This window comes from Protopterus annectens, chromosome 9.part0 (genome assembly GCF_019279795.1).
Source record: "Protopterus annectens isolate FY-2018-M chromosome 9.part0, PAN1.0, whole genome shotgun sequence".
In the NCBI taxonomy this organism is placed as follows: domain Eukaryota; kingdom Metazoa; phylum Chordata; order Ceratodontiformes; family Protopteridae; genus Protopterus; species Protopterus annectens.
In genome coordinates this window covers 1,508,156,742-1,508,182,433 of record NC_056743.1, presented here as the reverse complement: position 1 = coordinate 1,508,182,433, position 25,692 = coordinate 1,508,156,742, and the positions used below count along the sequence as shown (strand labels likewise).

The 25,692-nt window shown below is 42.0% G+C and overlaps 1 protein-coding gene across 1 annotated transcript in view; it reads right to left on the bottom strand.

Moving 5' to 3' along the window:
- Nucleotides 1–25,692, bottom strand: part of RBM42 (RNA binding motif protein 42) — a 918,806-nt gene that overhangs the window by 200,033 nt on the left and 693,081 nt on the right. Inside the window, exon 6 of the mRNA XM_044084450.1 lies at nucleotides 6,528–6,632. Coding sequence (XP_043940385.1) covers nucleotides 6,528–6,632 — 105 coding nt within the window. The remainder of the gene's footprint in view (nucleotides 1–6,527; nucleotides 6,633–25,692) is intronic.

Below are 25,692 nucleotides of genomic sequence, written 5' to 3'. Positions count from 1 at the left end.
ATCTGCAACAACTGGAAAGGCCGCAAAAATACCTCACTAAAAGAATCACAGGCCTAAAGCAGATGCCCTATGCTGACCGCCTTAAAAAACTCCAGCTATACTCTGTCACATATCGTCTACTCCGAGGCGATCTCTGCTTAACATACAAGGCCATGTCAAACCCAGAGCTGTTGGACATGCTACACTTAAAGAAATCCCAATCCATCAGAGCCACACGCTCCAGGTATCTAAACCTTGTCATCACAATAAACAAAACATGCTTGAGGAATAGGTTCCTAACCCAGAGACTCCCCAGACTCTGGAACAGACTTCCCATACATGTCAAGCAGAGCACCTCTTTGGCCCTCTTCAAAAGGAACATTGATGACTGGATGGGAGAAAGGAAATTCATCCCAGGGATCACGTCAGTCGCCCTGCTAGACAGGGGTCCAGGGAAGTAAATAGTGTGGGAAGAAATAGCCAGGGAATTGTTATGGCTAGGCTTGTATAGGCCCTAGGGCCGATAGCCTAGTACCAACCTATGAAACTATGAGTCAAAACTGACATGAAGTACCACTGAATTTTCCTCACGTGAAGTCTGGCCAAGGGAATTACAAGAATAAGAGAAGCCATAATTCCCAAAATCCTGTGAAGCTCCTTGGCAGAAACCACAGTTTGATTGGAAAAACTCGGGAAGATTTTTTGATAAAATAATTTTTCAGGAGGAAGAAAATCTCTTTTCCAGGAAGAATCTAACAGGCAATCTGGGAAAACTATTATGTGAGAAGGGATGAGAGAAGATTCCTGTAAGTGCACCCGAAAACCCAGACTAAGTAGAAGATTAACACTTGCCAAAGATTCGACAACTGGAAGAAATCTGTAAATATAAGACAACCATCCAAATATAGGAAAATGTGAATGCCTTGAAGTCTGTAATATGCAATTACTGAAATGTTTGCCAATGGAAATGTAATGGTAGGCATCTTTTCAGTTTAGCTTTATCAGGCACACTAGTAAAAGAACAGGCAACAGGATCTGCAGGGATAACATCTTGAACTTTGGACCCTTGACAAAAAAAGACTGAGAAAGGAGCTTCCAGGTCCCTCTTTTTTGGTACCAGGAAATATCCTTGAATAAAACCCTTTGCCCATCTGGCAATCAGGCCCAGGTTTTAAGACACCTGAAGATAAATGTTCCAAAAGAGTAGGAAGAAAAGATACTTGGTTTACTGGGCAAGGAGTAATCCCTGGAAAGGGAAGGAGGGACTCCCAGTACAAAGTGGTCCCCTGATGGACATCCACATAGCATCTGTATGCAATAATGTGGTGCCACAAAAAAAAGATGTAAACTCAGAGAGACAGAGATTGCCAGGATAGGAGGTGGTGGTCGTGTCTGAAGAAGCAAACAGTCATTTGGACTTTTTTGGACTGTCCTTGATTTTGAGAGGCTTTACCTTTCTTTTTGAAGCCTCCTTATTGCTTTTAAAATCCTGTTCGTTGGCAACATGCTGCTTATTTATTTATTTTTGATAAAGAGACCTGAGGTGGGAGGAAGCATTAAAAAAGGAATGCTGGAAAATGTAGGTCACCCCTTGAATCAACTTTCCTCTTTCTTCTTAAGAAACTTAGCTGCAGAACAGCCAAGGAGAACTTCCTTGTCCACGGGAAATTTTAAAATCTCAGTCTTAACGTCTTCTGGAACGCTTTGAGAATGTAACCAAGCAAATCTTATATGACTAACTCAGAAACAGCAGCTCTGCAGACTGTTTCAACAGTGTCATAAGAAAACAAAGGAATGTTTATCTACATGAGAAGCATATAAAAGAAAGACTTTCAAATACTTTTTACCTCAGAAGAGAGAGAGGTTAACACTTTCATGTTCTCAAAAGACTGAAATAAAAACGTTGATATCTGAAGCACTGCAGTTTAAAATTCTGAAAGTGAAAATGGCAGAAGAATAAACTTTCTTCTTACACTGGACAAAATTTTTCTCATCCTAGTCAGAGGGAACGGAATAAGCACTGGCAATTAATTAGTCCATCAGAAGCGGTTTTGGATAAGGAAATCATTGTAGGGTCTGGTTTACGGTTAGAAAATAAGCAGGGGTGCTTTCGGTGCCTTTGAACCATGTCTCTGTGACTGCATATACGTCAGCATCTTCAAAAGTGAGGAGTGCTTTCAGAGAGTGTTTTTTGTTTAGACTACTAGCAAAACGCAGCAGTACCTTGAGTTTATCTAGAGAGGATTTTTGTTAAGTTGTGAGGTTGGTTATTTTGACATTGTCTAAAAAGGCACAACAGGGGTGGCTAATGCCTTTACCAGTATCCGAAAGCCTAGAGAAGACAGGTGTAGACCATCTCTGGCAAAGCAGTGTGGCCTGCTGACCATGTCTTCCCAGGCTGACAGATATAGAATCCCCTTGGACTGACAACAGAAGCTAAGCCAATTGTCACTCATTTGTTATTGTTTGTATTGTGGCATCATCCTTGGACAAAGGTAGAATGCTGCTTAAGGCTAGGCTTATACCTGCTTGTGACATAATCTGAGAGCTTGGTCATGTCTCTCTTCATATAGTCCAGTAAGGTATGTCTGAAGTCATTCACCCCTACAAGGACTATGGATGGGGTCATACCAGTACTTGTGGTTGAGTGACATAAGTGCTTGAATGACTTGACGGATCCTGACACCTGAAAGACAGCTAACCATATCCCTCTCCTTATCCAGCCGGGTGAGGGGAACATCTGTGTGTCTCACAACGGAGTCACCTATGATCAATGCATTAAGTTTTGTGGTGTTATGTCTTATGGGCTTATCTGCTGATACACTAGTGTGTGTTGTGTTTTTTTGCTTTGCTGTGTGTGTAAGTAGTATCCATTTGGGAGGCCTCTAATCTTTTGGAAAGTTACTAGTGAGTACCTCCGCATATGTGGGTTTCTGTGTTCTGTCCTTATTTAGTATGTACAATGTATGTGTGTGTGTGTGTGTGTGTTGACAACTAATTTGGCATCCAATTTGTCCTTATGCGAGAGTCTTGCCTACAATTTAATAGTGTAACTACATCTCTCACATAAAGTATTTGTTTCAAAAGTAAGTGGTTCTCAGTATACATGAGAAGATTGTTACATTGCCTCAGGATGCCCATGTCTATCAGGCTGGCCAGAGAGATGATGGGAAACTGTCCGTCCATGACAGCAGGCTCTTACTGTCTGTTTTATTTGGGAAGGGGATGGGTTACTTTGACAGGACTGGGCCAACAGCGCCGAGCATACAATAGGGACCTATACTTTGCATATGCTAGATTGATCAATAAGGCAACACTCTCCTCAGTGCACAACTGAGTTTCTCCTAGAGCAGCAAAAAAGCCTGGAAGGGTTTCACTGACAGCTGATTAGAGAAAACTTGAGCTTCTAGGCTTTTGCGTCTATACTAGGGCACTATTAACTGCAGCTGTGTGAAGAGCAGCACCATGCAAACGCAAGGCTTAAACATGAGCATACGGAAACAAGTTTTAAGCTAACTACCAATCAGGAAAGCACACAATAAGCCTTCCACCAGCAATCCCCAACTCAGACAGGTTAGATCAGCACACCTTCTTAATGCAGAATAGCTGGTTTGGAGCCGAAGTGTAAGGAGACCACACAAACTATGTACAACAGCCCTACAACTAACAGATATAGTGCAATTAACTACTTAAGGCAGCAGCAGACAATACAGTTTTTTAACTGCTAAAGTACAGTCACGGTATGTAAGAGAAGTGCAAAAAAAAAATACTTAAAGCCCTTTTGCATGCTTCTCAGTTCAGATAGACCAGATAAACACCTACTGCTACTAGATGTATAATCCAAGTCCTTCTAATGTAGAAGCACAGTAAAGGAGTGTCTGGACTGAAATACTACCACAAACAAACTTAAAGATACAGATACAACAGTGTACTTTAAAAACAGCTTATACAACTGTGATTATTCAATAAAAGTCTTCATTTTGTATAATGAGCCAAGAGCCACTCAAATGTAAAGAATTTATAAAGGCACTGAAAACGAGATAAGCTGATTAATAAGCCCTCCAGCCAATAAACTACAAGCAGAAATCTCATGGTTTTCCCCAACCTAGAAAGACCAGACTACCTCCCAGTGCACTAGATTGAAAAAACACTGACCTCTTGATGTAAAAACAAGTGCTTGCTATAGTGTAAAAATATACTACTTTATCTATCAGCTAGCTAAATAATGAATTTAGAGCAAGTAAATCAGTAGAACAGACAATGTGAAGCAAAATGCACTTTTTCAATATAAGCACAAGGAAAGGCAAATAAACAATTCAGGATATTAACAGCAGTGCAGAAAGGGAGAAGCTTATTGAGCTCAATTTACTTTAGAGGTGAGCAGCTTAAAGTCACCAGGTATAAAAAGCAGATCAATGAAGTGGAGGGTGTGTGGAAAGAATTAGCAGAGAATCATCAGCAGTGCTTTAGTTTATGTAGGTTTGAAATCTTTTCAGAAAAAAAACAAAGGCTCAGAAATTCATTTGTATTAAGTATCACTCAAACAATTTAACCAATGAAAAAAACATGTGAAATGTGTGGTCTAGCTAATTTGTCTATCTCTCACACAGAACAAAAACATCAAGCCAAGTAGACTTCTTAAAACAGAAAACAAACTGGAGCAGGTAAAACAGAAAGGAGCTTTATCACTCACAGACAAGAAAATGAAGTTTTACTTTCCTCACACAGCAGGGAATCGCCAGCGATGCATTAGTTTATGAAAACTTGAAATCTTTTCAGAAATAACAAAGGCCCAGAAAGTATCACTCAAACAATTTAACAAATGAAAAACTTCGGCCTTTTGTCTTTTTCTGAAAAGACTACAAGCCTGCATAAACTAAAGCACTGCTCGTGATTTCCTGCTGGGTGAGAAAAGTAAACCTATATGTTGAACACTGAACAAATAAGCCATGGGGACTTTGAAGGCCTGGGAGGTCTGAAGCAAAAAAGGGGGAATGATCAAGTCTACTAAAGCCAATCTATGGACAACCATAAGGCCTTCTTCTTCAGCTGTGTCTACAACTTTAAAGACAACACCCAACAATGTGCTGTACTAAAGGTGAACAGGGCCACCTATACAGAGCCAGAGGATACAGCAAATCTGCTGGTTAATAAATTTACTTCCAGTTTTACCCCCCTTATCACCAGTCACCATTCAGAAAATAACCCCCTTCCCAGCATTTCTCCACCAGCAATCACTATGGATCAGGTCCTCACTCCACTCTCAAATGCCAAGAGCAATGCTTTGATGGGTCATCATAATATCCCAGGATGCTTCCTGAACAGCATGAACCATGATCTGTCAAGTCCACTAGAATCTAATCACAGGGTTTGTGCCAAACAAATGGAGGACTGCAATGGTTATCCCTTTACACAAGGCATGGCCTTTCATGGATCCGGAAAACTAAAGATACACAAGTCTGACTAGACTCATATGCAAGGCCATGGAAAGACTTATGGATATGATAAACAATAACATAAGAAACCTACAGACACTGGACCCTACTCAGTTCAAGTTTGTCAAAGGCAGGTCATGCCAACTTTACCTGGTGGACTTGTTGAAAAAGGCCACTAAAACTATGGATGAAGGCAAAACAGTACACAATGCCTACCTTGGCCTAGCCAAGGCATACAACACAATACCTCACTGGGGCATTGTAGATAAACTTCAAAAATTAAGCATAAAACCCATATGTTACCCAATGAATAGCAAGCTGTCCCACCGATAGGATGCAAGAAGTTAGGATATGGGTATCCACTCTGAAATCATTCTATCTTGCACAACTTATAAGGAGTCTTGACATCCAGGTATTTAATGGACAGGGGCAGCCTGCGAATACTTGAAGTTTGGTTAGCCTTAAAATGGCTCCTGGGCCAATAGCCTAATAACCACCTATAGAAACTTGAAAGAAAAAAAGCAGACAGCAGGGAGCGCTCTGTCCCAAAGCCAGGGATACCCAGTTATAATGTGTAAACAGTGTGCCTCCTTTGTGAAAGTGTGGCAAAACAGACTACATTTATTACTGCTTACTTATATAGTACAATATCAGAATTCTAAAGTGAATATTTAGCTGAGGACCATCAGTGAGAGGGAATGTTTTGGCATTTGACTGTCAAGTATACTAGCAAAAGATATCATGCCCATCCCAAATGAGGACACTACTGATAAAATTAAGCTGGCAAACCAACTCTAAGGATAAATGAAACTTAAACTGCCAAACTATTAGTTTATCAAATATGGCTGACAGTTCCTATCCAAACAGTGACATTAAGATGACTCCTATGATGTTCAAGCTACACAAAGTATTCCCCCATCTGAATTCTACAGCAGAAAACTACATACTACAAATGCCTGGAAAGAAATTTATGTTTTATAATTTGCTAATCTAAATGTGTATTGCTTTATACTTGCACTCACCACTACCATTCTGTCTCCAACTCCCATGTACTGCACAGATTCTTCTTTGTTACAGTAAAAGCTCCAGATACCTGTGGCTCTAAACCATTACCTCAGTATGTGCTCCCTCCACTTCCGGCATGCTAGGCCCAATCACAGAATCATCTTCTCCAAGACCAGTTAGCTCTTCTGAAGTTGCTTGCATCTCAGAGTCTTCCTTCAAGGGAAAAATTAGACTATGATCATTCTGCAAACTAAACACCTCAAGCATACAATACTAGAAGACAACATTTTCTAAACCTTAAAAAAAAATTCCAGACCAGGTGCAGTAAGAAAACAATATACAATTCAATCTTCACTGCATTCATGTATCAGCAATGTAGAAATATTGGGTGTAATGACAGTATCAAAGGTAAGAGAAAGCAAATGAAATCTGCGTAAGTGATCCTTACATTCATTAAAACCAGAGTACACAGTTACTTTTATCTAAAAACAATCACCAAAATTACAATTATGGTGATCTCTGAAACCACCTCTGTACTTTTGCATTGTTGTAATAATAATGTAATGTTTTCTCAACTGCTGGTTTGCACAGCATACAGGAATCTCCATCTACCTAAGCATTACTTTTTTTCCTGTTGACCACCACTGAATGCTTGGAGGAATGTATTATCACAGCTGTCAGCCATTAAGTAGTTCAGCTCATTAGCATCAGGTTGTTACTTATAAATCAGTAACACAGATCTAACTAGTTAAGCTGTATATCTAACTGCACATCATGATTTTAGTGCCCCTCTACCTCTTTTTTACTTTGTCAATATATCTGATAGATGGCACCAAACAACAAACAACTTGTATCTATTACTACTACTACTACTGAAAGCTCAATAAATACCAACAAGGAAAGGGAAACTTGAGGGAAAGGTGCAAAGAATACTGTAAGAAGTTCTCACAATAAAGACAAGAACAAAACGTACAGTTGTGTACACTTACCATAAGTGTAGATGTTCGAGTGTATTCACCGTTGCAGTCATCACATTTGGGTTATCTGCCTGCAGGTAGCCCTCAGCCGGCTTGAATATCAGAGTCTTGGATTCCTGCTTCGGATAATGTCTCTTCTTCCATGACGTCAGGTCGTCAGGGGTAATAAAACATGCAGCCAACGCCATTACATCAGTTTTTCTTGCCCCAGATGTCAGGTGCCCCCACAATGGGAAGCAATTATATGTTATGGTACACTTCTATCAAAAAGCAAATACACCAGAAAGCTTAAATACACCAAACAAGAAGGAAAGGTAGAGCCAAGAGAAGTCAGGAGGGCTGGAGGGAGGGTAACCAGGGCTGCAACAGTGAATACACTCGAACATCTACATTTATGGTAAGTGTACACGACTGTACTATGTTCTTTGTGTTTCACTGTTGCAGTGATCACATTTGGGTTGATTCCCAAAGCTAAGGAAGGGAGGAGGAAGTTGAAGAGCATTAGGGCCAGCTATTACGCCCTGCAAGACTGCAGTGGCAAAAAACAGCCCTGGATTTAGAAAAAATAAGCATGTGGTAATGCTTGTTGAAGGTATGTACAGAGCTCCAGGTAGCAGCTTCTAGGATGCCCCTGGTAGGGACTCCTCTGAGAAAGGCTGTAGAGGTAGATGCAGCCCTGGTGGAATGTGATCTTATCCCCTGTGGGGTAGGTTTTCTATGGTGCTTATAGCAGAAATGAATGCAATGGGCTATCCATTTAGAAATGGTTTGCTTTGAAATGGCCTTCTCCTCTGCCCCTGCAGCAAAGCCAACTAGCAGCTGCTCAGATTTTTTGAGAGGCTGAGTCCTGTCCAAATAGAATCTAACTTGTCTAAACACGTCCAAAGAGTGCAATATTCGTTCTCCTTTGTTTTCTGGATTCGAGAAAAAGGTAGGCAAATTAATGGACTGATTTAGGACCACACTAGACACCACTGTGGGCATAAAGGAAGGATTGGTAAGATAATGAAGGGGTCCACTGCCATGAGGGCCTGTAACTGATGGCTAGATTGAAGGCAGTTTTCCAAAAAAGGAATTTCAACTCTGCAGCAGTTGCAGCTGGCTCAAAAGGAGGGAGAGTGAGCTTTATCAATACAAAGTTAAGGTCCCAGGCTGGAGTTGGGGCTCTCCTGGGGGGGGGGGGGTCTTAAATTCTTGGCCCCTCTAAGGAATTGCTTTAGCAGGGGATGAGAGAAGAGGGGTGGGTTCAGTATTACAATGTGCTGAAATGGCAGAGGCATGAATTTTAATTGACAAGAAGGATAGGCCCTTGTGGAGCATTTCTGTTAAGTACTGAAGTATATATGAGGTAAGCTGGGCACCGTTGTGCCCATACCTCGAGTCTGGCTCCAGGAACAGTACCTCTTCCACTTTTCAGCATAGGATTTTCTAGTACTAGGCCTCCTTGCCTCCAGAATGACATCTAGCACCTGCTTACTGAGGGATGCAATTGGAGAGCTCAAGGAATTAGCCAGGCTGCAAGGTTCAGGGTTTGAAGCTGAGGGTGCAGAATCTGGCCCACCTGCTGGGACAGCAGAGAAGGGGTCTGAGGCAGGTGCCATGGTTCCAGCAGTGTCATACTGCACAAGAGGGGGTACCAGTACTGGCGTGGCTAGTCTGGTGCAATCAGTATTGTCCTTGGCTTGTCCTGTTTGATCTTTAGCAGAACCTTCAAGAGGAGAAGCAGAGCAGGAAAGGCATAAACCGAGGCTTTCCCAGGTAAAGGACAGGGCATCCACTTTCCAAGCTTGACTGTGGGAAGTCCTTGTGCAGAATTTGTCCAATTGGTAGTTCTGAGGGGAGGCAAACAGGTCTATCTCTGGAGTCCCCCATTTGTTCCTCAAGAGTTTGAATATCTTTTGTCCCATTCGTGTGGGTCCATGAGATTTCTGCTTAGGTCTGCCAGAGAATTTAGCTTGCCTGGCAGGAATTGAGCTTGTAGGTGCACTTGTTAGCTCAAGGCTGTGTTCCACAGAGCCATGGCTAGTCTGCAGAGAGGTAACTAGTGGGTCCCCCCCTGCTTGTTTATGTACCACATAACTGTGGTGTTGCCTGTCTTTACCAATAACTGCCCTGGACGAATGTGGTCTTTGAAGGCTGTCAGGGAATTCTGTACAGCTAACATTTCTTTTTGGTTGGTATGCAGGTGCATCTGTCTCGGGTTCCATTTGCCCATAATGCACTGCCCTGCCAAGTGAGCCCCCCATGCATAGTCTGATGCATCTGTTGTTAGGGTTTGGGCGGTACGGGGTAGAGTGAAAGGGAGCCCCTTGTTGTGGTGGTAGGCCTCTGCCCACCAAAGGAACTCTGTCTTTATACGAGGAATGATAGGAATCACTGATTCCAGGTCCTGAGAATGCTGACACCATAGGCTTCTTAGATACCATTGTAGTTTCCTCATATGCAATCCTGCATATAGAATTAATAGAATACAAGAGGCCATAAACCCCAGGGCTTGCAGAATTTTCCTTGCAGATAGCTGGGTCTTTATGGCCAGTAGTTTGAAATAGGTTGTCAAATAAACTTGTTTCTCTAGAGTGAGGAAAGCCATCTGGGAAGTTGTGTTCAAGCTTGCTCCCAGGAATACAATCTGTTGGCAGGGTACTAGATGAGATTTCTTTTTGTTTATGGTGTACCCCAGTGAGGTTAGATGTTTCTTTACGAATACCAGATGTTTTAATAGCAAGTCCTGGCTTTCTGCCTGAATCAGACAATTGTCCAAGTATGGTTATATCTGAATATTTCTCTGGAGCAAGACACTTTGTGAATACCCTGGGCACAGTAGATAAGCCAAAGGGAAGTGCAGAGAACTGACAGTGCATGGAGCCTGCCCTGAAGCGTAGGTATTTCCTGCAAGATTCCCTTACTGGTCATCAGTTTTTCTTGCCCCAGATGTCAGGTAAGTTTCCTTTAAGTCTAAGGGTGCCAACCAGGCATCTTTGCCTAGCATATGAAGCAGCTGTTGAAGTGTTAGCATTTTGAATTTTGGGATTACCAAAAAGTTGTTGAGAACAGAGAGGTCCAGGATAGGACACCAGGAGCTGTGTTTTATGGATACCAGGAAAAGTCTTGAATAAAAACCTTGTCCCCTTTCTTCTGCTGGGACAGGTTGAATAGCCTTGATACTTAGAAGAGAGAGAACCTGCTGTAGAGCCTCTGCCCACTGATTTGGGGGTAGGTCTGGCCAACTGTTTGGGGATGGTAGGGTGTGGGAAGTGGAATCTGTATCCTTGGGAAACTGTTCGAAACCCATTTGTACTGGGTAATGAGTTTCCAGTTTTTTTGCATGCAGGGCGAGCTTTCCTCCTAAGGGAGCAGGTAGTTGAGCAGGGCTTGGAAGGGCTAGGTTAAGTCATTGTGCCATTTTTCTGTAGGGGGGTGTCTTACTACTCCCTGCTTTGGAAGTGAGAACCCCCCACTGCTTAGGCCTCTGCGTAGCCTGAGACTGTAATCTAGGTGGTCTACTGTTCCTGGGTTTGGACTGAGAAGGCCTGGAAGAGGCTGGAAAGGACCAATTCTTTAAAGGCCAATGCCTACTAAATCTGGGAGGCTATTCTTACAGGAAATCTTTAACAGTTTGCATAGATTTAGCTTTTTCCTCCATCTTTTTGAGGACTTCTTCTGCTTTGTTGCCAAACAGGCGGTCTTGGTTTAAGGGAGCATCCAGTAATTTAGCTTTAACATGATCTAGCAAGTTTTGCTCCTTAAGCCAACCATGCCTTCTAAGTACAGACCCAGTGATAGCAGCCCTGCAAGATGCTTCTAAAGCGTCAAAACCACATTGCAAAGTATGTTTACCAACTTGTTTTGCAGAATGCATTAAATCCTGTAATTCTTTGTGTTCAGCACAGTCAGGCATCAACACCATTTTCTGTTTAAGCAGTCCCATAATATGCTGCTGGTACTTTAACATATGAAACTGGCAATTTAAAGTCCTAATGGTCAAAGCAGCAGAAGTATATACCTTCTTACCCCTTCTGTCCAAGGCTCTAGAATCTATATCAGAAGGGGTAGGGTTTTTTGGCAGCAGTAGCCTTAATGCCCTTTGGTCCTTGGGAAATGGTTTCTGGGTCCGCAGTAGGATTTTTGAAGAGGAACTTGTGAGAGTCAGGTACTCTGTAATACCTGTCAGGTTTTCTGGGAGCTGGAGGTAAAGTGCCTGGGGAAATGCTAGATTCCAAGAAAGCATCATCTACAATGTCCAGAACAGGAGGGATAGCTAAAGGCTTGTGTTGAAGGAGGAGTAAGAATTCCCTAAGCCTCTTTTTGGAGTCAGAGTAATCTTGGCTTTCCCAGCGGAAATGCTCCATAACAGTGTGCAAGGTTTCACCAAAAGAAAAATCTTCTGGAGGGGAAGCAGAGGGAATGGAATCCTCTGCATCAGAATCCTCATAGGTAGACAAGGGCAAATCCTGGTAATCAGAAGAAACAGAAATATCAGATTTCTGATCAGAAGAATCTGAAGGAAAATCAGTTCTAGGCCTCTTAGAGGGGGAAGGCTGGCTTCCTCTAATTAAGTCAATAAGGTCTTCAGCCATTCTAAGCATTTGTTTTAGGCATATGGGCCTGAGCATGCGGTTTGGATGTCTGTTTTCTAGGAGTGGGTCGAGTTTTAGGCTTGGATGAAGAAGATGGCGTTGGTTTAAAATGCAAGTCTGTAGGCCTGAATACACCCTCAGAAGCCGGTGCTTGCACAGTTGCTCAGGACCCATCCAAGGTAGAGACATCCTCAGGTTCCACAGTCGAAGAAGCATCTCGCGGCATACCGGACTCCGAATGGGTCTCAGTAGAGGCCTGCGAATCTGAGGTAGCGGGTATCAGGGGCTGCGAAAACGCCTTACTGAGTACTGGCGGACTGGCGACTAGCTTAAGGGAAGCGTCGTTGGCAGTTTTGGACCTATGCGGTCTGTCTCTGTCTTTATCCTTATGTTGTTTCGGAATATCAGTAGTCGGATGGCTTACCGAAACCATTTCTGGATAGTTATACCGAATACCAAAATAATTTGCTGCAAATATAGCCCGATGATGAATAGCTCGGGGGTTGACCAAGGCACAAAACCGACAGCGAGGGACATCGTGGTCTAGGCCTAAGCAAGGAATGCAGTACAAATGAAAATCTTCATGAGGTATTTGCTTTCCACAGGTAAGACAATTGTTAACTTTTACTGACATCGGTTAAGAGTAAGAAAAAGGAATCCCCAACAGAGTACTTAGCTTTTTTGAAGACTTCAGTTCTGAAACTCGAAAACGAAAATTTCTGGAGTCGGTCGACTGGCACTTGCAAACTGCTCTGCTTCAGGCACCGCGCGGCAAGAAAGACTGATGTAATGGCGTCGGCTGCATGTTTTATACCCCTGACGACCTGACGTCATAGAAGAAGAGACAGCATCCGATGCAGGATTCCAAGACTCTGGTATTCAGGCTGGCTGAGGGCTACCTGCAGGCAGATAACCCAAATGTGATGACTGCAACAGTGAAACACGAAGAACATCAACACCCTCACGTTATGTGCTGCTTTAAGCATAAAAGCATAACAATCATTATTCATTACATACTTTCTAAATGTATTCCAATGATACCACAAATTCACTCCCTCCTATGGCAGTCAAGTAGTACAAGAGTTCAACTTCAAAATTCACAACTAACTACAGCTTATTCACACTACATTACAAAGTTTAACTACAAACAGTATCTTAAATTTCATGAGAGCTCTCTATTACAACAAAAATGTTTTGGGGTCCTTGTTTATGCTTCCTGTTTTACTTAAAAGTATATCAATATAAATTAAAGTTATGCACTTACCATAACATTAGATCTGTGCTGTCTTGTTCTGTCCGGCTCAACAGTTGGGTTATTCAATCCAAATGGATCTGAACTTTTTTTTTTTTTTTTAATACAAAGAACTTGGACTCCGGGCTCGGACTTCTCCCCCACGCTTAATTCCCCTCATTCCTTGATTATCTCAGATCAAGTTTGCCTATTTGTAGCTAATATTATATCTAATGAGTACAACACAGAACTAGCAACCTAAAATTGAATAACAAGGTACAAAAGTAACAGCAGATGGCTGTCCAAAAATGCAAGGTCACTGGTTCAGGTCCAAACGATCAAACAGGAGTCAGAAAAGTGAAATTTAGGAAGGAGGAAGGGAATGCGAGACCAATAGAACACAGAATGAATGTAGCATTACGGTAAGTACAAAACTTTCATATCCAATGATGTCTTTTCCATTCACACCAACAGTTGGGACAAATTCCCAAGCTACCCAAGAACCTACGTGGTTTCATGGAGGGATATTCCAAAGTAAGGAGCAGCTGAAGGATGTACGAGATCTAGATTGTACATCCAATCTGTAATGTAACACAAAGTTATGAACTGTAGACCAAGTAGCTGCAGCACTAATCTAATCAATGAGAAATCCAGCAAATAAAGCCGTGGAGTCAGCCACAGCTCTAGATGAAAGAGCCTTTGCTTTGCCAGGTAAAGTTAATCCCCATTTTGTCATAAATAAAGGAAATACAGTTCAAGAGTCACTTGGACAAGGTCACTTTAGAATCTCCGTGTCCTAATTTAGTCTTTGAGAGGAAAAAAAAGCTGGTCTGACTTTTTGATATCCTTTGTGCAATATAAACAAAACCTGAGTTGATGATGAAACCTCTTCAAATGAAGAGTATATTTTCCTTTGTTTTAAAATTTTGGAAAGAACACTGGCAAGACAGAGTCGGATTAAGATTCACTTCACAGACCACTTTTGGTAAAAATGAGGATTCGTTCACAAAGACACCCTTTTCTTGTGAAACACAAGGTAAGGAGGTCTGCCAGACAATGTTTGTAACTCAGAAATCCACCTAGATGAAGAAACTGCTGCTACAAAGACTATTTTCCAAGTAAGGACTTTTCAGTACACTAAGAATACAAGCTCAAAGGGAGCCCTAGTTAATGTCTACAAGATGATAGTAATGCCCCATGAAATAACTGGTTCTCTGACTGTAGGTCTTAGGAGAAAGGTTCCCTTCAAAAAGGCTTTGGAAATGTTTAAGGAAGAAATTTAGTTTGATTTTGGCCCATGTGGTAATTAGAAATGGCTATTAAGTGGACTTAGTGGTTGACAAACTAGTGCCTTTCTGAAACAATTCTGCTAAGGAAGGAATAAGGGTCCAAAGCCTTTGGAAGTAGCCCATACGGTGAATATTTTCCACTTGCTAAGGTAAACCTTCCCAGTGTTTCGTTTTTGTGAGGATAACAAAATAGGAATGACTGGAAAAGACAACGTGGCATCTCTGGCCACCATTAGAATTGAAGAAACCATGCAGTCCATTTCAGGGTTTTTATGTCTCGGTGAGACAGATCAAGCAGATGAAACAGAAGGTCTGAACAAGGATCCAGCACTCATGAAGGGTACTTCAGATGAGGCCAGAGAAAGGGGAACTAAACTCGCAAGGCCAAAAAGCTGCAATGAAAATTAATGTTGTCTTGCACCTCATGGCTTTCTAAAGGTATCTGGCTATCGTGGCAAAGCACACAGGAGACCTGGGGGCAAACTGTGGATCACAGCATCCCTCGGTGACTGTCCACGTGAAGAAATCAGGGCAAAGTAGCTGCTGCACTTGTTGCTTAGCTGGGAAGCGAAAAGATGACTGCAAGGCCGGCCTCAGTGACTGAAAATCATTGTCACCGCTGACTGACTGAGGGGCCAGTTGTGAGGCAGAATAGACTTGTTCAAAAATAAATAAATAAATAAATAAATAAATAAATAAAAAGACAGTTTGTCTTTCAGAACATTAGAAGTCCTGGATGTGCTTCATGACAAGAAGGTGTCAAGAAGACACTGCCCACTGCAACACTCTTGTGGCTTCTTAGCACAAGTATGAATGAGGTCCTCTTTGCTTGTTGCTATACCACACCACCACCATGTTGTCTAACTATATAGATATTCACACTCGCTAGGAAGGAGTCCTGAAATGTCTGCAACACTAGAAGGACTGGCCTCATCTCCAAGATGATTTGAAGACTGGCTGTTGTAGACGACCACATACTCTGAACTATCTTCCCTTCATAATGCCCCACCCTCACTGCAGAAAGGATGCATTCCTGGTCACAGTAGCTATGAAGGGTGGAAGACTGAATGGTCAACCCCATGTTACTATTGGTGAGGTCAGCCACCAGTGGATGTGGTTTCAGCATACTGGTCTGAAGCATTCTGAGGCATGAAGGGGTTGATACATCAAAGACAATTGTACTGGAAGTGCTCATGGCAAGATTCTCATGCAGAACCTTCCCTGTTGATTAGTGTGATTGATACAGCCATGGAGCCCAGTATTTATAGGACAGGTCTCAGTGAAGTGTTAGGATAAGAAAGGACTGCAAAATATTTGACATACAAATGGAATTTTGGATAGCGGAATTCTGGCTATCTGAGTAGTTGAGTTCAGGTGGCGTCCTATGAAGTCTGTCATCTGTGCTGGTGTCAGCAAGAGATTCGGGAAAACATCACTGTTATCTCATTTTGACTTCTCAAGTAACTGTTTTGCACTTTGATCTGTGCGTTCTGCCAAACCATTTCACTGTGAGTATTAAGGGCTACTTGTGACATGAGTAAAGTCCCACTCTTCAGCAAATCATTTGGACTGTTGGCTTGTAAATTGCGTGCCACTGTCTGAAATAACTTTGTGTAGACTACCATGTACTGCAAAATGATGCTTCATCTTTGTAATGACTGTACTGGATGCTAGGTTGGGAAGTAAGTCTATCTCGAACCAAGTGGAGTAAGAGTCTACTAACACAAAATAATGTTGACCACTCCACTTGAAAATGTCTGTGGCTACTGTCAACCAAGGTAGTTCTGGAATTTGGTTGAGTTGAAGTGGTTTCTGTTGATGTGGCTTTGTACTATTACACACTGAAACGATGAAAGTGCTCTCTCAATGTCCTGTGATACAGAAGGCCAAAATCCTATCTCTCTCGCCTTTCTTTTGGTAGATTTGGTGCCTGTGTGACACAATGGAAGACAGTAATGTACTCTGATTGTAAGGACTATGGTACTATTACTTTCAGAACTCTCATAATGATACCTTTGTCAGAAAAAATCTCAGTATGAAAAATAAGGTTGTACTTCTTGAGGTAAACTAGATTGCTTTGATGGCCATCCTTGATTGAAAAAGTGGTTGAGCCTCTAAAACTGGATCTGTGGCTGTGTGATCTCTCAGCTCATCAAAACGTTTGGAAGAAAAAAATTCTCACTTCCATGACTTCACAATCAAGACTCGCATTCTCATGCTGTTCTGTAGTGTTTCTGGGTGATCTGGATAATGTATCAGCAATATAAAGAAGTTTGCCTTTCTTATAGACAAGATTGAAATTGTACTTTTGCAATCTTAGCATCATACATTGCAGCCGGGCAGGGGCTGAATGCATAGGTTTTCTCAAGATAGTGACTAGAAGTTTGTGGTCTCTTTCGATCTGGATAGGTTTACCATAAACACAATCATGTAACTTCAAACATGCAAACACAATTGCCAAAAGCTCTTTCCCAATCTGGGTGTATAGCATTTCAATTTGGGTAAGAGTTCTCGATGCATAGGAAACAGGTTGATCCTCTTGTAGAATGACTGCATCAAGGCCAAATTTCGAAGTATCACAGGAAAGTGTAACTGGTTTGTGAACATAATAGTATCTGAGCATTGGTGGGCTAGCAATTCTGTTTCAGGACATCAAATGCTCTTTGGTGTTGCTCTAACCAAGACCAGGATACATCTTTGTGTCAACACTCTTGAGTGGCACTGAAAAGTTGGTTCAAGCCTGGGATGAACTTGCCTAGGTAGTTGACCATGCCAAAAAAACATTGCAGGGCTTGAACATTGTCTGGAGCTGGCATTTTGATAATGGCTGATTGCTTTGAAGGGTCTAATCATAAGCCTGTACTAGTAAATAAATGACCAACATAAGGAACTTCTTGTAGCCTGAATTTGAATTTCTGTGGATTGAGCTTAAGATTCACTTAATGTGCCCTTTTCTAGAACTTATCTGAAGTTTCTGTCATGTTCCGCTACACCATTACCTCCTACTAATATGTCGTCTACTATATTTATTTAATGTATTTATTTATTTACATTTGGTAACTGGGAAAGTCTGACTGGGTGTAAACCCATTTTCAGCAGAGGCCTGGGGAGAAAAGCTCCACATGCATTTTAAAAGTACAAATACACACTACTACAGAAATTTTACAGCATAATCAATAAAATTTTTCAGACAATTTAAATGACAAATTAAGAGATACGCTGTACAAATTGAGAGATATAGTAAGTACAGGTTCTTTAAAGTAACAATTCAGTTACATATAACAAATGTAAGAAAGTTTGAATATAGCAATTAGTTGGAAAGAGCTAGAATAGTATGAGCAAGCAATTCTACAGCCACTTAGCCTGGGCTAGTACAGGAACAAAGGCATGAGTCGTTAAGGAAACCTTTTAGGGAATGTTTAAACTTCTTAAAGGTACATACACACAAGATCTACAAACAGCAATGCTGGTGCATGCTGCCTTTGCTGTCTGCCATCAGCTGCATTACAGAACAGAGACACAGACACATTGGTCACTGACTGTAGGGTTGATAGCTGCAATTCCAATGACTTCTGGGTGTCTGCATGCAAGTTACTTGAAATGGATTTTGACAGTTCCTTGGTCAAGTCCCTTTGGAAATGAGTCATATGGGCCATGTAGTTCAACACTCTAACAGTAAATGATGTTGAAGCATACGTCCATTTCTCAAATCTGTCCAACCCCCTAAATTCTCAATTAGGGGAAATAACAAATGTGTTCTCTTTTGACAGCTCCTTTTTTGGTGGTTGCCACAACAACCATGGCATCTACTGGGGGACCCTTGCATCAACTGGATTTGCTTCTAGGGGCAACCAAAATTTTATCCGATTTATGTGGGACCAGCTCCAACAAATCAGGTTCCTTCCTGGCCTGCTGACAAACCAGGTCTATTAACTCATCAGTGGGTGGCACCACCCAGAAGGTAGATGATCCAGTCCTATATGCCTCGAAGAATACAAACTCCTCTGGGGAGAAGGCCTTCAGTGGATCAACCCCTCACTCCACTTCTTTAATTCCATAATACCTTCAAAGGAGAGGTCTTCCAGAGGGGGAACGTGTGAATCCCTCCTCTTCACTAAAATAGGTTATCTTCAGTGGCAGACTCTGGGGATGAGTCTAAATGCCTTCTTTTACAGGCCTCTTTCCTATGGCTCTCCTCCACAGGGGCCTCTAAGGAAGGTTTAGAAGTGGAGGAGGAGCTCGCCAAGTGAGAACCCTCAAGGCTTAATGAGTCTAACTGCCCCCGTCAAACAGAATAAGTGGAGATGGTTACAGAATTAACAAGGGGCTGGGACAGAACCCAGTGAGACAGACAGACATCTCTCTCTAAATATGGAGAGGACCCTCTCACAGGCCTCTAAAGCTGAAGCTAAGATTGGGGCTGAAGATGTACCTCCCAACCCAAGGAAGTCAGAGAAGGAACGTATCCAATTCCAATCTGACTTGGCTCAAAGACAGAAAAATGTGCCAAACTGTCTAGACCCAAAGTACCCAGGGGCAAGGATGGCCTGAAAACTTAGGAGTCAAGCCTAATCCAACCCCCCCAGCTTCATATCAGACACTTTGACCCACCCTGATCTAACAGGGACGGAGTTGAGAAATTCAGGGAAAACAGTCAAAGTCGACAGTGCTGTTTGCTCCGACACAGGTCCTCCACAGGAGTAACTTGCAACTGTGGACATCCGGTCCGAAAGTTGAACTGTCACAAAAGAAATTAAGGTTGGGCAATAGCGACCATGCCCGGGGTGACCAGAGGGCAAGACGCCAGGAGAACCCCAGCTGGATCTGGGTCTGAAGGAATTTCTGCATCATCCTGTCAACATTTACTTTTGATATATTCCTCAATGATTGGAAGGATATGAAGGATGAAGCCACTGATGGTGGTCAAGGTGAATGCTTGGGATTGTCTTGTAAAAAGGGAGAATGAAGCCTAGAGCTAGCTGCCTCTGGGGAAAAGCAGCAGGAAGGAGACAGGCAAGCAGATCCAAAGAACCTTAGTTAAAGATGGATTCATATGTCTCAAAGTCTTCAGTGTTGGGCCAGATGAGTCTTTCAAATCCACAGACCTCTTCCTCAACTTATCGTGACACTTTTCAGTTTCCCATTCCTTCTCCTTACTTCTCTGTCTCTCTCCTCCTTCTTATAACTTCACTTTTTCAGACTTCTTAGAGGAGGGAAAGGAGGATTCAGAAGTAAAAGGGGGCCAATCTTCTTGTATGGGCAGGGAGGATGTCTTAAAGAAACAACTTATCTCAACTACCAGCAAGTGCTTCAACCCTGAAAGTGGCAAAGGCCTCGCATTCGAATCCTAGATGTGCAACACCTAAGCAACAGACACAAAGAGAATAAAGGTCTTGGGGAAGGATATGTGTGTCCATAAGCCATGCATTCCTTATACCCAGAAGCCTTGCCTGTGCTGGTATAAAAACAGCCCTAACAATAACAGGAACCCCCCCACTCTACTACAAGGAAAGAATCCAATTACAACAACAAGAAACTATTATCGACTGTGTTCTAATGCAATAAGAAGGTACATTTATACAAAATCTTATAACAGTAGATGTCCTTCACTTCACTGTTGCAGAATTCATAACCTATGGGATCTTCTGCCAAGGACAGTCCTACATCTGGTAATTATAACAAAGCCATATCCGAACACCATAGCTGAAGGATGATCAGAGCAGTGTGCTAGTTATACCAAGCCTTTTTCAGATATGCACCCCATTGGGGTTCATTTTCTTTTCTTTAATTTTGTATTTTGAGAGTTCATGTCATCCAAGAAAGGGAAATGTCAGTATGGGAGGCAGATTCCCCATCTGGATCACCTTGACTGGTGTTTATTTTGTGTAGGCGCATCTCACAACCATTGTTAGGCATTTGGGACGATGATTCTTCACAGCCATCTATCGTCACTTTCCATTTTTGTCTTACGAACCAGTGTTTCAAGTTTTTGACGCAAAATACCACAGCCAAAGCCACTCAACCCAAGTGTATATGTTCTTAAAGACAATTCACAGTCAAAATTAAATTCCATTTCCCTACCACATTACTTATGCTATGCAGTATTAGAAGTTGTCAGATGAGTATTTACAAGCAAAATTACAGTTTTTCAAAAAGGGAAATAGCATCAAGTCAAAGTGCTTTTATAGGTACTTTATGGATATAACAGTGTGTGCACCATAGTGTTTCAAAAGCAAGCATATGTAGAACTTGCAAACTGATGACTGCTAGCTGCAAGGGAAGATTTTTAAACAGAATGCTATTAACAAAACATATAACATATTAAATACGTGGAAATATTTACAAACTAGCAAAGTTAACTGTGGCTAAATATTCTCACATGATGTTTAAAGCTGTGCTTGAGGCCGTTTATGGTTAGAGTATTGTTGCTTTTAATAATATATATTAGTTTATCCTACAATATCTGTTACAAGGTTAAATGTAATATTATATTTACTTATCTATGCATGTTACAATGCTGTTTATTATATTCTAACTGTAAATATTCTTTTCAACATATGTGGTGTGGGGATAGGGGAATGGGATGAGCATCAATGTAAAGACATTACAGAATCTTTGTCGCTTCACTTAAATCTAAATATGATCTTCTCAAAATAACAAGAACCTACATCTTCATAAATTCAATAAATGCAACACTCATTATGGCACTCAACTTGCAAAGAAAAAAGAAGTTATGCACCCACCATAATGTTCCATCTCTGTTGTCCATTTTCATTCTTGCTCAACCAATAGGTTCGAATCCGACTCAAAACACTTTCTACAGATTCTAGGATCCGAATCTCGAGCTCCTCCCCTACCCATAATGCCCCTGACCATCAAAATACCCTAGATCTAGTTTGCTGCTAATATACACATTTATACTAACATAAAAAGATAATGATAGTACAGCAGGAAAGCGATCAAGATCAGGAGCTCAAACAGGAACTATGGCTCCTAACCACTCTTCCATTAGGTCTCTTACAAGGTTAAGGATAGAGGGGAAAGTAGGAGGGAAGTTGAGGAAGAATGAAAATTGACAACACAGATGGAACATTATGGTGAGCACTTTACTTCTTTATCTGATGCTGTCATTTTCATTTGTTCCTCAATGAATGGGACAGAGTCCCCAGCTACAGTAACCTTGGGTGGCCCTCATGGAAAGATGTTCCAGAGCTCCGTTGAACCAAAGACAGCTCTATTCCTGGAAATGATATCCAATTTGTAATGTGCAATTAAGGTACGAGTATTTGAACAAGAGGCAGTGCACAAATATCATCAATAGAGGCTCTTGACCAAAAGGCTGCCGAAGTAGACATTGACCTGGTTGAATGTGCCTTCAAATGTTTAGGTAATGCAATACATTGCATTTTTTATGTCTTTTTTGAAATCTGTTATCCATTTAACCAGGGTAGTCTTAGAAACTGGTCTTCCCATTCTTGTTTTAGAAAAGGAAACAAAATGTTGTTCAGATTTTCAGAATGCTTTTGGTCTGTCCAAGTAAAAACGCAATTGTCTATGTACATTGAGAAGATGAAGGGTGTACACTCCTTTATTTTAAATTTAGGGGAAAAAAATGATAAATTGTTAACCTGACTGACATTATTTTCAGAGGCAACTTTTGGTAAAAAGAAGGACTTGTGCGTAAAGTAACTCTTTCTGAAAAATCAAATAAGGTGGTTTGGAAGACGGTGCTTAACATTCCGTTACAGCTACCAAAAAACTCAATTTTCCAAGAAAGAAACTTAAGATCCACCTTGACTGATTGTACAACAGGGGAGTGTCCTGAGGCTTGTAAAACCATGGTAGGTCCCAAGGTGGAGTGGGGTCTATTAATGGAGGTCTAAGTAAGAACATACTCCTAAGGAATGCATTACACAATTTAGATGATGCTAAAGAGGAAGCATTATCCCCTACATAACAGCTCAAGATGGCTGCCAGTTGAACTTTTATAGTGGAGAAACTTGCTCTGTCCTGGAAAATTGAATCAAGTAAGTCCATGACTGCTGGAACTGGAGTAGTGAAGGGATTTAATTGTTTTTGGTGAGCCCAAATACTGACACTTCTCCATTTACTCTTGTAGACTTTTTTAGTAGAAGATTTATGGGAAGATACCAACATTTTAAAACTGGGGAGGGAAGTCTGGAATGTCTAGCCATCAACAGAATTGGAGAAACAATTTGTGGCCTACAATATCTGGGTGAATTTGTCTTGATGGATGAAACAGGAAGTGTGGATTGCGATTTGGCATCCAAGGGGGACATATTATGTGAGACCTAAGGAAGGGAAACCATTCCTGTCAAGACCAGAAGGGAGCAATGAGGATCACTCTGCTATTCAACTGTACTGCTTTCTGAAGAAATTTGGGGATGAGAGGCAGGGGAGGGTAAACATAATGGAGACTGGAGGGCCAAACATGAACTAGAGCATCCCTTGGCGACTGTCCCCGAGGAGGGATTATGGCAAAGAACCTGCTGCATTTGTTGTTGAAGGGGGATACAAATTGGTCACAGCAAGGTTGACCCCAATTGTGGAAGATCATTTTTGCCACTGAGTGAGAGACCACTTGTAAGGCATGAGGATGATCCTGCTGTGCCTGCCTGCCAGAATGTTGGACTTCCCCCATATGTGTGTTGCACAGAAAGGAGGTCTTGGAAGAAATTAGTTAAAGACAAACCTTTCTGAGGAGGCATGGAGGTCAACATGAGATCTGTCTGGATTCTGCACCCCAGGAAGATGTGGTCCTGTGAAGGGGCGAGAAAAAGATTTTTGGAAGTTTATTGTGAAACCCACTCTTTGCAGAAAGGAAATAGTGAAAAGGATATTCTGTTGTAAGGAGTGCCTGGAGCAGCAGATTGTCCAGATATGGAAAGATCTGTACACCCTGGGGTCTGCAATAAGCAATCAAAGCAGCCAAGCATTTTGTAAATACCCTTGGTGTCACAGAGTCCAAAAGGCAAAACAGAGAACTGGAAATGCAAAAATTTCCTGAAAACAGGATAAATCGGAATGTGAAAGTAAGCATTTTTGATGTCCAGGGAGACCATAAAGGCTTGTGGAAGGATGAGGGGAAACAAGGTATGCAGAGAAAGCATGTGGAAGGTTGGGACCTTTAGGTAGGTGTTTAGGTGTGAAAGATCCAGAATGGGTATCCCAAGGGCTATCTTTTCTGGGAGCCAGGTACATCCTAGAGTAAAAACTTTTTCCTCTTCAGTTCAGTGGAACTTCTTGGATAGTTCCCTGGGATTTCAATACCTGGAGCACTTCTGGAAAGAACTGCAGTTGTTCTCCAGGTCATTATGGAATGTCGATGGAAGAGATTTCCACATCATGAAATACCCTTTGTGGACAATGGAAGGACCCATGAGTCTTCAGTTATAAGCTTCCAGACTGGAAGGGACAGGGAAAGACAAAGAGCGAGGAAACTGGCTGAGAAAAGGTTGGTAGTCACAGACTACCTGGCTTGTCTGGAAAATGTTGTATTCGGTCAGGAGCAGGCTGAGAAGGTTTTGAAGCAGTAGGTTTCCTAGCAACCTTCTTACTTCTGGAAGGAGGAGTGCAAGATTGTTCCCTAACAAAAGGAATCTTAGCTTGGTAATTACTTTGGAATTTAGGAACTGGAGACAGAAAATTTTGTTTTAGGTCCTAATCTTCCGCTGCAGCAAAAACAAAGCCTTATTATCTAAGGGAGTGTCCAGAAATTTAGCCTTAAAGTCATCTGGAAGTGGCTGAAGCCTCAACCAACAGTATCTCCTTAAAACAGAGCCAGAGGCAGCTGCTCTAGCAGACGCTTCAGTTGCATCATGGCTGTATGTAATGGAGTGGCAAGCCACACAGGAAGAAGCCCCCAGAAATTATGAAAGTTGTGAATAAGTGCCTAATCTGGAAGGTCAGAGAGAAGCTGAGTAGCCTGTGAAAGGAAAGCCAGCATACTTGGTCATATGGGTTTGGTAACTGATAGCACGGAAAGCTAAGGTGGCCAAGGTATAAGCCTTTTTTCCCAACCTGTCTATGGTCTTAATCTCTCTATCTGAAGGAAGAAGAGAAGTGGAGAGCAAAAGTCTAGAAAGTTTATAAGCTGCCACAGAAACAATAACTTGATCTGCTAATGGACATTTGTATAGAAATTTACAATCCTCCAGAACTTTATAGAACCTATCTGGCCTTTTAGGGACAGGGTGTAGAGAATTCGGAGCCTTTGTAGCAGATAAGAAGGCATCAAGAAACTTTGTAAAACCGGAGGCACAGTAGAAGGAGAGGGAGAATCCATTCGAAGCAACTCATAGTACCTTTTCTGCACCTCAGAAACCAGAGAGCAGTCCCACATAAAATACTCCCTCATCCTGGCAACAGTCTCCCCAAAGGCGATATCTTCACCAGGAAACTCTGTGCCATTAGACTCTTCCTCAGTGGAGGCATATTCCAAGAGAGAAGTAATCCGAGCAGAATAAGCCAAGGATTCTTCCTCTGAGGAATTTTCTTCAGAAGAATCCTGTATTCTGATCCTTTTCTGTGGTGAAGAAGTTAAAGGAGGGCTAGGCAGAGACACCCCTGATGGAGGTTTAACAGCCATAAAGGCAATGAAAAAAAAACTCTGAAAAACCTTGCAATCAGCATGTGGGTCATGAGGAAAAGAAAAATGCTTGGTTTTCTGCTTTTTTTAAGAGGAGGATCAGTCCTGTGAAAGGTGGAGAGACGTGACGTAGGCCTACATTCAATGACAGTCATCAGGACATACTCCCTTACCATAATTTGTGGAATACCTCGAGGGCTTTCTGAAACTATGAGCCTCGGTTCCCCCTGTCTGTCCTAAGTGGATGTCTGCAAAGCCTACGAGGATGTGCCGATGGCAGGATCCCTTGTGGTCTTTGATGCAGTAACCTCCTTAAAATCTGAGCCGAGATTTGGGCAGGTCTCAGAGCCTTCATCAACCTCGAGAGACAGAGACACCTGGAAGGAGAGGCGCATCGGAAGCTTCAGGCCTAAGCTTTTTAGCCTTCTTCATAACAGGCTCAGCAGAAGGCCCCGACATACCCTCCGTAACTTCGCATGCCAACCTTTTCAGTCTCTGATTCTCAAGATGACATATTAGAGAAAAGGCGGCTATGTAGGGTCTTAGGGAAGAAAGCTTTACAGATAGGGCAAGACTTATGGTCATGGTTG